This window comes from Myiozetetes cayanensis, unplaced genomic scaffold (genome assembly GCF_022539395.1).
Source record: "Myiozetetes cayanensis isolate MyiCay16 unplaced genomic scaffold, myiCay2020 scf20-37, whole genome shotgun sequence".
Lineage (NCBI taxonomy): Eukaryota > Metazoa > Chordata > Aves > Passeriformes > Tyrannidae > Myiozetetes > Myiozetetes cayanensis.
Window position 1 is genome coordinate 7,082,303 of NW_026087412.1, and position 12,823 is coordinate 7,095,125.

General features: G+C 41.4%; 1 protein-coding gene across 2 annotated transcripts in view; it reads right to left on the reverse strand.

Annotated features, from left to right (window-relative positions):
- The window catches only part of CYTH3 (cytohesin 3), a 48,912-nt gene that overhangs the window by 3,534 nt on the left and 32,555 nt on the right, over nt 1-12,823 (reverse strand). The window contains exons 1-8 of one of the 2 annotated variants that reach the window (XM_050317188.1): nt 12,380-12,459; nt 11,379-11,412; nt 10,230-10,342; nt 8,690-8,838; nt 7,788-7,899; nt 668-744; nt 514-585; nt 218-372 (exon numbers count right to left, since the gene is read on the reverse strand). In XM_050317188.1, the coding sequence (XP_050173145.1) occupies nt 218-372; nt 514-585; nt 668-744; nt 7,788-7,899; nt 8,690-8,838; nt 10,230-10,290 (626 nt within the window). In that variant the 5' untranslated portion in view covers nt 10,291-10,342; nt 11,379-11,412; nt 12,380-12,459. Of the gene's footprint in view, nt 1-217; nt 373-513; nt 586-667; nt 745-7,787; nt 7,900-8,689; nt 8,839-10,229; nt 10,343-11,378; nt 11,413-12,379; nt 12,461-12,823 lie in introns of those variants that run through there. The other variant, XM_050317187.1, reaches the window with a different exon arrangement.

A 12,823-nucleotide genomic window follows, 5' to 3' on the forward strand; every position in this document is an offset into this window, starting at 1 on the left:
AAATAAATCTGTATTTTCCTCTTTGAGTTAGCAGCACTATTTCCTAAGGAGCAGACAGTAAGAGGAGAGTTGCATCTTGATCCATCAACCCCACGGAGCTCATCATTAATCCCAGAGGACACTGCCACAGCAGAGTCCTTCAAACAAGGCAGAACAAATTCTGTTAGTACCAAACTCTGAAAAGAGTTCTGAAAGACATTTAAGACTTTAAACTCACTTGATAGATTTAATCCACTCTTCCTTTTCTTCTGGGGTGGGAGCAGATATTCTGTACACTACGTGGTTGCCTTCCACCACTCTGCCATCAGCTTCAGTTTTACAGGCTTTAATTACCTGACCTTTGTGACTGGGGTTATAGAGCTCAAAGCAGTTCTGGAGAGTAGAGATCAAGAAATAAATTAAAAAAAAACCAATACAAAACAAAACTGATGAATATATTCATTTAACAGTACAATTAAGTTCTACATGGTTTACTTTTTTTCATTAAAAAAAATAAATATGAAACTATCTTACTGGTTTTCTAGGGTCTTCAACTTCTCTTATGCTAAGATTTTCTAATGGAATAATTCCTCTAGGTTCTTTGTCCTGAAAAAGTTGGGAAAAGATCACATTATTAGCCACTTAAATATCCTGATCACAAAGGAAATGCACCATGTTTTATACTCACTGTTGTGTACTCAAAGTAATACAGGCAATTATCAGTCAGAATAAACCATCTCCGTTTCCATGTTTTTACTCTTCCCCCTACAATCAAAAGGTAGGCTGGAATTAAACCTGTGCTGCTGTCAAGGCTTCAGCAATAGGCAAGGAAATAATTTAGTTCTGCTTGTTTTTTCACAATAGGGTTTAATTCCTGAGTGGTAAATGGATCAGGCACAGATGGGCGAGGTTAAAGGCACACGTTGTTCCCGCAGCTCTTGTCCTGAGGCAGCGCTAACCATGGTGGTGCTGAGCAGCCACAGAGCCAGCCCTGCTCCCTCTGGCCAGGCCTCCCAGGGGGTTTTGTGCCCCCAGAGCATGAACACACACAGTGCTGCAGGGCCAGGGCAGGCTGAGTGAGGCCAAAACACCCCCAGCCACCTGCTCACACTGCCAGTGGCACTGCGTGGATGGCCAGCAACGGGGTCCCAGCAACAGGACCAGCCCCTCCACAGCTTGTCTTGGATGAGGAAATGGTCCCATCAATCAAATTAAGAGATAATTTTATCACCTTCCTGCCAATCCACTCGTGAGCAAACACGTGATTAAGAACTTATCTCTACTTTCAGATTTAGCATCGAGAGCGGAAGATGCTCATAAACATCACTTACAGAACAAACATGATGGGTCACCAGTAAGGAGCAAATCCTAAGCCAAGACATACCACTTTTAGTCATGTGTCATTTAAAAACATATTCTCTTTATGGGTTAATATATCATTGAGTACACCTGACAGCAGACATCTCTACTGCTCCAAAAATGCCAATTTTTCCTGCATTAACAGTTTAGACAACAGCAACCACAGAGTTCTTCCTTACACATGTGCTGTAGGAAACGGTTTCTTTTTAGAAACACATTATTGTTTTGTTCCCCTTTCAGTTTTTCTGCCATTGGCTGCTTCAGAACATGTTTGGTTTCTCCCAATTACGTTATTTTAAAACTCATTTCCAGGAAAGAACTGGAGGTAAAGCATTCACGTGTTATTAGTACACAGGCTTAGATCCACCATAGTTATCTGACTTCAGGATTATGTCACCACCTGTGCATCATCCATTCAGCAGGGATTTAACCTCATTAACTCAACATTTCAAAATAGTTGATCTTGCTGTTGAACACCCCTGCATAAAAGAGCACCATCGACACACACAAGACACCCAGTTTAATCCAAGTCATATCACCAAATTTAAGACAGGAGCATAATTTTTTTAATCTTTTTGTTCTACTTGAGATAGCTGGGGTTTTGTTTAATGCAGAAATCCAAATCATATTGAATTAAAGAGCAATTCTAGGAATGTCATGACATTCCTGGGTACCAATCTAGTGAATATTTGCATTGCAGATCAAGTATGTTGCACATTGTATCTTCCTTCTGCTTGGTTTCACAACCTACAGAAAAACCAGTGCTAACACACTGCAACATTCATTGCACTCAATAAACTTCATATGTTTCCACTAGATGGACACGTATCTTAAGAAAAATTTAATCTGCAAGCAGGTGTGGTGAAATAAGAGAAGGCAAAATAGTGCAAGATGCAGAAGCCGTGACACAATGAATGGTTGAGTGAACTGGAGACAGTGAGGGAAGAACTGGTGGCATTTTAGTACAACCACTGTGACAGATCCTTAAATAAAGCACTGCAGAGACACTCAAACTGGCACGTAAGTCACTAGAAAAATTCCCATCACCTTGACCGAGAGCTGGGTCAAGTACCAGGAAGTATTTGGGTTTGGAATGACGAACCTGAGCTTGACTCACTTCCAGATCAGTGAATAAGCAGCTGCCAAGTCAAGGCCACTGTCGGGCACTCCTTGAGATCCCCACAACATGCCATGTTTTCATATAACCCACTATTAACTGCCATGACTTCAAGTCACGTTCTGTCCTCTAAGGTTAACAGGTTAACACCACTTAACATTTGCATAGCCCTAAAACATCAGCACGTGTTTCAGGCTAACAGGTAACATCAGCTATCAGAGGTCGTGGCTAGCCCAGGTCTGGCAGAGAAACAATTCAGGAGGAGAGAGGATGAAAAACAGGGAAACACGTCACAGAGCAGCTTAAACTGAGCAAAGGTGTTTCTCATAAACCACCATGTCATGTCAGAACACAATAAAAAAATCAGGTAATAACCAGATATTTAAAAGAAGGCCTGCTTGTAATTTAAGGCAGAAGCGATGGACCTGAAACACCTCCCAGAACAACATGAAGTGCCAAACAGTAAAAACAGTTTTACTACTGTGGTTCAGTGAGCTCACTGACATTTTTCCTGACAACATCCCCTCTCTCTGGAAAAGCCAGACTTCTCTAACCTGAAACCTTCTGTAATCATCAAAACTGCAGCATGAAGCTTTTGTCCTGAAACATTCCCCAGCTCCAGGATAGTATTGATGTTGAAGCCAGAAGGAAGATTGAATATTTCCAACACCACCCCTCTTACTGCTCCCTTCTCCCTAAACCAAGCAGTAGCTCCCAGGGTTACAGCACTCCAGTGAGTCATGGAAACAGGCCCTAAGTCCCTGCTCCACCAAGCTATGAGTTACTCCTCCAGAAAAAAAAAAAGGCAAGCAGTAAGGCAAGATTTTTTTGCAGGATAAGGAACTACTCTCACATGTCAGTCTCTGTCTCCCCACCCCATTACTTAGTTGCAGCTGTCAACAGCACAGAAACTCTAATAAAGCTCAGAATCTAATCTGTACTAATCAAATTTGCAGAGGTCACCATATAACACACATTTAATATGCCTTTCCAATGGGCTGCATCCCAAGCAGCTGGCTGATGAGGCGCTGTGGCCCGTAAACAGCGCACACAAGATTAATGGCAAAGAACTCACGATAACAAAACATTCTTTTCCTTGGCCAGGATTGCTGTAGGCTCACAAAACAACAACAAAGGGGTTAGTAACATCCTTCATCTCTGACTCCAGCTGCCAGCCTCTCAGAGATTAAAACTGGAAGGAATTAAGTTAGCAGAAGAGGATGAAGAAAACCAGAGGATGAATCCATAAACATTTACAGAAACGGAGAGATAAGTGACATACTTCTGAAAGATCCAGCTGATTAACAAAAATGTACACATATCTCAAGTAAGAAACTAGAGAAGCACGGTGTCTTAAAGGTGGAAATCTAAGGAAACTACAAGAAAAGGCCACAAGGCAAAATGTACAGAAAGAGGAACAGAAACCCTCTTCACCTTTGTAACTCAGCATGGGATTATTTTTTTTTTAACTCTGGGCAAAGTACAAACTAGACAAACAAGGGAAAAACAACAGGCAATGACTTAGGAAACACAAATCCCCAAAGTAAAAAACACCTTAAGCCTCAAGGCAGTGATGTATCTAAAGAAAGAAAATTCTGCCCAGATCTTCAGCTCATTTATATGAAAGTTTTAGAGGGGAAGGAGAGAGATGCACACACAAGAATGTGGTTTTTCCTTCTCAGTTCACTTAGACACCACCAGGCAGAACAGACTCAGCAAGCTGACAGTTATGCAGATGACTGGATTGAAGTTGGGGTTTCTTTTACAGTTTCCCTTGACATCACTGGCTGTCTCAGCCTGGGAGGGCACTGGGGCCAGGCAGGTAGCGGAAGGCACCAGTTTCCTGATCAGCCACCACCGCTCTCCCTGCCCAGATTAGGGAAGAGAAACAACATCCTCTCAAGGACAGATGTGCTGGAATAAGCACCACTGGCGGGACGGGCCCGGATGTGCAGCTTTTGGACAACCTCCAAGCGCTCTGTAAGCTCCTGAGTGGCAGAAAAAATGAACACACTCGTGTGTCTGGCTCGAATCGTTTCCTCTCCACTTTGGGGGAGTAATGTCACAGTTTCCCTCGACTAGAAGCAAATATTACACAAGCTGAGCAATCTGCCCAGACAAGCTGCTTTAGGCAAGGAAAAATTTCAAAATACCCTAGAGTGGATGGCAGAAAATTTCATGGTACCAACACCGCTCATAATCACCATGCAGAAAAATCTGGAATCTCATGATGTCTCACACTGCTCTGAGTGGGGACTCACCAGCACTCAGCAGCTTTCAGTTTTTGACTTGCAGCATTCATTTTCATTACACCAGGCTGCAAACCATGCAGAACTGGATGATAATTTAGGTCTACCAAGATAAAGACATCTAAATAAAGGCACCAGCTAAGTCTAGATAGATAAAACCAGAATTGCTGTCTGGCTGCCAGGTTTGGCACTCAAGACTTACAGGGTCACCTCTGAACAACCCGGAGCAGCAAACCCTCCAAAAGCATTCCACACCTTCCCAGATTCCTAAAGCCCAAGGCCAGGCTCAAGGGCCAGGGTGGTCTTTTGGACACATGAATTTTACAACATATGGAAGTTTCACAATACCCATCTTCTGCCCAGAGGAAAATCAATATAGTGAGAGATGGAATACTAAAAAATGGGGCAAGAGGAGATAAATGGGAAGAGCTGACTGTGAGAAATACCAGATATAAAATACTGTCTTGATATACTCAGGGTCTGCAAGTAGTCTTAGTCATGTTTATAGTTTTACATAAAACTTTGTTTTAACTTTTATGGATTATCAGAACTGAGCACTTAAGCCCTCATACAGGATTAGTCTCCTTAGCATTTCAACAATACTGAAACTTTTACTCTCAGAACCTTCCAGAACTGAAGGAAACTCTACCCATTTCACAAGAAATGTTTCCCAACAGAAGGGACTGTAAAAATGCAAACAATGTGGATTGAGACAGCACGCTCAACATACAGTTTAAGACTCCTGGCAAATAGGAAACTCAAGGGAGACGAAAGAAAGAAAGGAGAAAAGAAAAAAAATACAACCTGCCAGGTTTATTTCTGGTCATTGCAAATAAACTAGCAGTGGATTTGTCTGTACCAGTCTGTGTCTGCTGAAAAAAATGCAGTCTTTCACGGAAGCAAAGCTCCAGGCATTTCCAGGCTGATTCACCAGAGGCTTCTGGATACATTTCATTTCTCTATTCAAATAACCCTCACGCTGTGGGAGTGTTATGTGTAACACCCTCCTGCTTCACACACCCTTTTACTACTGGGTTTCCTGTGCACTGGCTCCCATCTACCTTGTACACACCGAAAACTCAGGCAGAGTTTTCAGCACTGACCTCTGGTTTATTGACCTTGCACCAGAGCCAGAATGTGCAGAAGCACCTGGCAGCTCTCACTTGTTTCCAGCCATCGTTTCCTCAATTTCTTTGTTCCTCTGGTTTTTATTAGATCTCTTTTATGTCTTTAATTGACAGCTTCTTCCATGGGGAATGCTGTCACTCCTCTGCACACACTCCCATTTGATGGCACTGTGTAGGTATGTGAGAGAGCAACTGGCAACAGAAATAGGCACAGCATGGGCTTATACCCGAGCTCTTCTCTAGGAAGCACATTCTATCTACATCAGCTTGAAAAGCTATCAGCTCACACTATAAAATGAAGAAAAGCTGCAAAGTCATGTTTGAAACTGTGCCAGCAGAGTCAATGCATATCAAAAAGCCACAGCTTTGCTCTTCTGTAGTTAGGGAGACAAAGAGCTCCACAGCATCTGTAGCACAGAGGTCAATACACAGCACTGGAGAGCATGTGAATGAATTCCAAATGCTTCCTCCTCACATCCATTTCCTTCCAGCACTACCATGACCACCGATTTCCAGGTGCCATCAGCAGAGCAGGCCCGAGGCTCTGTCCAGGCTCCACATTCCCCATCCTCCCCATGTGCACAAATCCCCTTGCACACTTCAGTCACCACTCTCCAAGTGCAAAGTTTCTTACCACTTTAACAAGCACTTAATAAATTAATCTGGCCAACAACTGGCTCTACTGAGTGTGCACTGGTGTGTAAATAAGTTTATTGCTTTGAAAAACAACTATTTAAATGTAATTCTCCTTTATATGGGAAAAAAATTCCTCAAGGCCAAGTCAAAAACTGAATCACATCAACTTTAGGAGTCTGTAAACTTGCATCTTGCAGTGCCAGGAGACTGAACTATCAGGGGTTTCCACAAGCCTAAACCTGAAGCTCATTTAAGACTCTGTTCAGTAAGCTGATTGTGTTATTTACAGAGGAAAATAAACAGGAAAGAGAACAGTTTTTATAAATACATAGTTCAAATGTAACCCGTCTTTCAATATTATCATTGATAAACAAGCAACAACATCACTCTGAAACTTCAGGACAGAGTAAGACTTGTTTACTCTCCACAGAGATTATTCTGTCCTTGTTGTGTTCTTCCATGAATAAGGAAAGTATGCTGAAGTCATCCTTATTTTCCTGCTTTACATGTAAACACTTTCTTCCTTTGCAGAACACGCTCACATGTGAGTTAAAACACTGACATGCCAGTCTCCCAGAGCACCACTGATGACACTGTTAGTGACACTGAGTGAAAGAGCAAAATGCTACAACAAATCTGATTAAAAAAACAGAAAAGAAAAAAAAAAAAAAAGAAAAGAAAAAAACCCAGGAGGCAGGAGGAAGAAAATAAAAGAATGAGCAACTGAAGAAGAGGGGACTGGAAAGCATCAGATACGTACCTCCTAATGCAGAATAAGCAGAGACAGCCAGTCACAGAACAGAAAGGTGATAGGTCATAGGCCATAAGGAAAACAAGAAGGCACATTTAAACCACTCATTAAAAAATCATAGCCAAAACCAAACCAAGAGAAACTCACAAATAATATGGAAAAATAAAGACATACAAAAATAACCATTTGAGGAGAAATCCTTTTTTTTTGTACACAGAAAACTGAGTTGAAGTATCACACAGTTTTCTGAAATGACCTTATGGAGACTTAGTTGTTATTTATCAGTCACAGCATGTGGCAAATACCATGTGGCGTTTCCTTTTTGTAGCCGAGTTTTTATTTCTCGTATCTCAGAAATAAAACTCCAGAGTCTGAAACGAGATGGCTAATTTGGACACACAAAATAAGGAGTAATGGCCTTCAGACCTAAAGGAGCTACTTATTTTTGGTTCATCCACTTTCAAAGGCAAAGTTAATCCTGTTACCTTCCCAGGAAAGCAGACACAGAAGCAGCAAACATGCTAACAAATGAACAAACATCCAGCAGCACAAGTGCCCTTGTGACTAACCTAATTTCAGCAGCCAACCTTCTCTATCTGGATTAAAAAAAGTATGTGTTAGGTCATTTCCATCATCCTCTGGAATTTTAAACGGCTCATTCTTAATACTTTCGTACAAATTCTAGAAGAATAAAAAAAAAAAAAAGAAAGGAAAAAGACCTCATTAATAAATGTCTTAACAGCAAATGCAACCAGGATATCTTATTGCTTCTCAGACTGTTTGTATTAAAAGCATAGGAAATACTGTCCATCAAATACTGGACCCTCCCTTCTCAATCTTTACGACTTTAATTGAGTTTGATTTTAAACCACTTCATCTATAAACAAGTCTCTCTTTTTAGTACCAATTTCATAAGCACTCCCAGTAATGACATTTTAATTTTATTCCACAATTCAGCTTTTCCCAGGTTTCAGCATCAGGTCTCTTTTAGAACAAGTTTTGCCAAATGAATCTGGGTTTTCAGAAAATGGGGTGGGCCATCACACTGTCTTACAACACGTGTTTGTACTCATATCCCCAGGGACAGGAGGGAGCTCCACAAGACACATGGAAAGAAATGAGAGGCAATAACCAATTATTGTTACTATTTTTTCCAGTTTTCTCTGGAAATTATCCAGAAATACTACTTTTTCCCCTAAGAAGCCAATTCCACGAGAATTTTGCCACCAGCACACCACTGAGAGATACATAGAGTGTTTCCTCTGAGATCTCCTCTCCTCAACAAAAGGTTGGGTACAGGGAGAGCAAGCTCGAAGCAGCTGTGAACATCACAAGAAGCCGCTTGCAGCTCCTCAAATGGTTATGCAAGCTAGAAAATGCTCCTCTCGCCCTCCCTCGACAGATCTGCCTGAGAACTGCTGCACACACTTCAGTGCCTGCCGTGGAGACCCCAGGCCATGCCTTGTCTCACCCGCAGCAGTTCCTCGGGGAGGTCTCCGCCCTCGTTGATCCCGCGGTTCATGGAGATGAACCTCTCCACGGTCGGCTTGTCCCGCACGTTGTGGTTGTGCAGGCTGGTGTTCAGCATGATGATGGCAAAGGAGAGCACGTAGCACGTATCTGAAACCAGAGGGGTAAAAACGGTTTGCCTGCGTGTCGGGGCACCGGCCTGCGACGTTAACACACAGCTCATCCCGACTGCTAAAGAAACAGGTAGCCAAGAAATCCTGAACACTGCACATAAAAAGTCTCCAATCTTTCTTTACACTGTTCAAGTAAGCCTAAGAAGAAAAATGTTGGATTTCAAATTAAAAGCCGCTATGAGAAAAACAGTATGAGAATCAAAAAAAAAAATAAAAATTAACTCTATGAAATCATTGCTACCACCCTAAATTAGCTTTTCACTTAAAACACTGAAGTGTTGTTGGGCAAAATGTTCTCTGCACACAGACTGCCTAGATCATGTGGTACATCCTATAATAAACTTGGTCAATCAGCCTCCTCCTACTCAGAGTATTTCCAAAGCTTTCTCCAAAGAGAAAGGACTGTCTCTTCAAAATAATATTTTGAATTGCATTTAGAAAGACTGCAAATGACTCTGACTCAATTCCTTGGCATACAGGAGGTAGCCAGTACTACTGGATAATATCAGAAGATGACAAAGGAAATCTTATCGTGCCTCTTGACATGGTTATGATTATAGTAAATTCTCCCAGAGTTCAAGTACAAGATTCTGTGTAAGAAAAAGCAGAATGGAAACCTCTCTGCTACACAGAGGACAAATATTCATGCACCTTCAGCATTTTGGTTTCAGTATTTGCCTCTCTAGCTGTTGCAGACCTGCTCTACATCCACCTTTTCCCACCCTATCTGTTCCTCAAATTAAGTGATCAACAGCAAACTATGTGTGCCTATAACCAAAGAGACCAACAGTCCCCTGCATTCTGGGCAGCACCACAGAGTTTGGGTAGTTTTTATGATTTAAGAACATAAGTCAATTGGGTAAATAACTCCATGGGAAACTGAGGTGCATTTCTAACTGAGATCAATTATTGCCGAGCAGGCTGCTGAAGAGGATGGATGACTTTCCAGATAATACCCTATAGCCACATATAGGGGACATGATACACAGATAGTGAGGTATAAGGTCCTTATAACTGACAGAGGAGACCACCCAACCTATTGGTCTCTTCTGCCCTTAAACCCCTGAGAATCTTTCTTTTCCAGTCCCTTGACAAAATCTTTGGTGACATTTCTGAAGTGTGTTTTATACTTTAACTGACTTAGATATATATTAACGCTGAAGTTTTAGAAATGGAAATGCATTCTAACCATAAGCTTGCATTGCCTGGATTGGACAGTCACATTTTCTCAGTTCTCAGAAATTTTAACCTGCATTTCCGAACTGGCCATTATCTCCTTGAATCAGTTGTAGAAGAACATACATATATATTAATTTGTGTTTGGATCATATATGTAGTTAAGAACCCCTGCTGTGTCCTGTGACTGACCTGTAGACTGGAAGACTCCTGGGTTACAAAGGCAATAACGTGAAGCAAAAGCTTCCATCATACGATCAATTTTTTGAGCCTCTCCTGGGAGTCTGAAGCTCCACAGAAACTGCCTACAGAAGGGAAGAAGAGTTGTTACACATTGCAGTATTTATATGTTAAGCATATATTACTAACAATCCGAAACAAACAACGAAATAAATCAGCACTGTCTATAGAGAATGTCCTAGAAATATGTTCTCAATCTCTCAACACACAAGTCAGGAGCTATTATAAAGCAACATGCACAGATGGCTAGCCCAGAAATTCAGCCAGCAACACTGCATGCTATCAGGCAAGATAATATGGCAGTTCATATTCTGAGGCTCTCTCTTTTTTCCAGACTAGTAAACAATTTTCTGTATGCATCCCATTTTTGCCATGAGAATGCTAGGGGGGTAAAAAAGAATGAGTTCAATCCTCCCTGGGTTTCCTGGCTACAAAAAGCAATGAACAGTCAGCTAGACCTTACTTACAATGTAAAAAGACACATTACACAAAATATTTCTGGTAGGGGAGAGAAACAAGGAATACAAAAAGACTTAACATCTTTACTGAAACTCATCAAAACCATTTTAAAAATAGTGGCAACAGCAAGAAAACCCCAGTGCTTAGAGAGATGTTGTCTATCTATTCTAAGTTCACCCTACAAGACTCAAACCTAGGTCTTAAAAAGAATGACTTATGTCAAGATTTCAGTAATTTTGTAATATGTGCAGCAGATCTGTGCTGCTGTTTTAGCATCATGAACTGGAACACAGAGTTTGCTTTTGTGGTGGACTGTTTCTACATGTAGGTACACTGGAATGCATACAGGACAGAAGTCTTGACAAATTTACTTTTGGCACACTGTGGTACTGACAAGTTCCAATGAATTTCATCATTTATTCTTTTATCTCTTAGCAAAAGAATGATCTGAATTAAACCAGGGTCTGAACCAGCAAAGTTACATGCTCTGCCATGCAAAACAAGTCCTCATTATTCCCTGTACACTGGATGCCAATATAATAACCATTTATTCCTGTTTTCATCAGTTTTTATTTCAGGACATTGTATTAAAGGGTCACAGGCCATCTTTAGTTTGTCAGCTCTAGATACTCTTTTACTCACCTCGTGCAACGTTCCAGACCACGAATTTTGTAAGCTACCAAAATACAAACATTTAATAGTAGCAGCTGCTAAGGAAGAATAAAGTCAAACCTAACATTAAATTGGGTAAAAGGGACAGGAACACGGAGCCTCCCAGCCAAGCTTCAGCAGCCACAGAAAAGGCTTCCTTGGCTCAAACCTCAGGCAGCTCAAGTTATCATCACCACATCACTCAACCATAGCAAAGCTGCTCTGGCTCCACATCACAAGGCACTGCACCAGAAACAAGGATCACACGGACATTCCCATTTCTCCGGTGTCAGGAGGGAGTCACTCGCGGCAACAAAACAGGCAGAACTGTCTGAGTCAACTTAATTTGCTCGATCTGTTACGGATTTTCACGGAGAGGAGAAGGGACCTCACAAGGTCACTGTGTGCAGGCAGCCCAGGGAAATCAAGTGAATTGTTCATTCAGCAAGGGGAATAAAAACAGGCTGAGATATCACACTCTCTTTCACATGACAAGTGGGAAACTCTGAGGGAAGTACAAGGAAATGGTTGTTTCAAAGTTTATCTCTTTGCAGTTGAGCACCATCACTGATTATGGCCAGGGGATTTCTCCCCCTCCCTGCCCAGAGGGACAGGCTGAGGTGGAAGGAAAGGAGGAAGAAAATTATCTGGTTTAAGTAAAGAGTTTGTTCCTTTTTTAACCTATCTCTTGTGCTAAGATTAAAAACAGACCTTCAGATGTTCAGGTGGAAGGAACACCAAGGAGTTACAGCTATGTTTTAGTTGCTTGTATTTGTCTGAAATAATCAGGTTGTCACCCCCAAGAGCAGCACACACACCAGCCACGGGAAGGGTTAAACAGAGCTGTCTCTGCTCAGCTGCACAGCAATGCTCAGTACACTTGTGCTGAGCTGTGGAGCAGCTTTCTGACCAATAAATCAACACAGTGACTCATATGAACATGCAATTTGATAAAGGAAGCTCAGGTCAAAAACCAGAAAGAATTTACTCACCTTAAGGCTTGTACAAGATTGAGATCAGCGAACTCATGGAGTTCAACAAAAGCCTGAAGAACTTTAATATTAAATTCATCTCTGTGAAAAACAAAAAAAGGAAAGAGATAATCACAATTCTGAACTTTAGAGACTGTGATTATCTCTATTTGCTTCCAAGAATAAGCAAGGAAATAAACAATCATGCTGATCAAATCAAGCCCTCAGAAATACTCTACACATTTATTTGAGAGGTATTTTAATATTTAACACTAGTGTTTTGCCCATTTTTGCTGGTAGATCAACAAGAGCCAGTGCACTGAAACGGATTTTAGAACTGCTGATTTGAATTACCCCAAAATGGCCTGGCTTTCTTTGCTTCACTTCTATTGTTACTGCACCTGCCTTGATATAGGATGATACCCAACAAATGTATTTGGTAAATCCTTTTGCAGAAAGAATTCA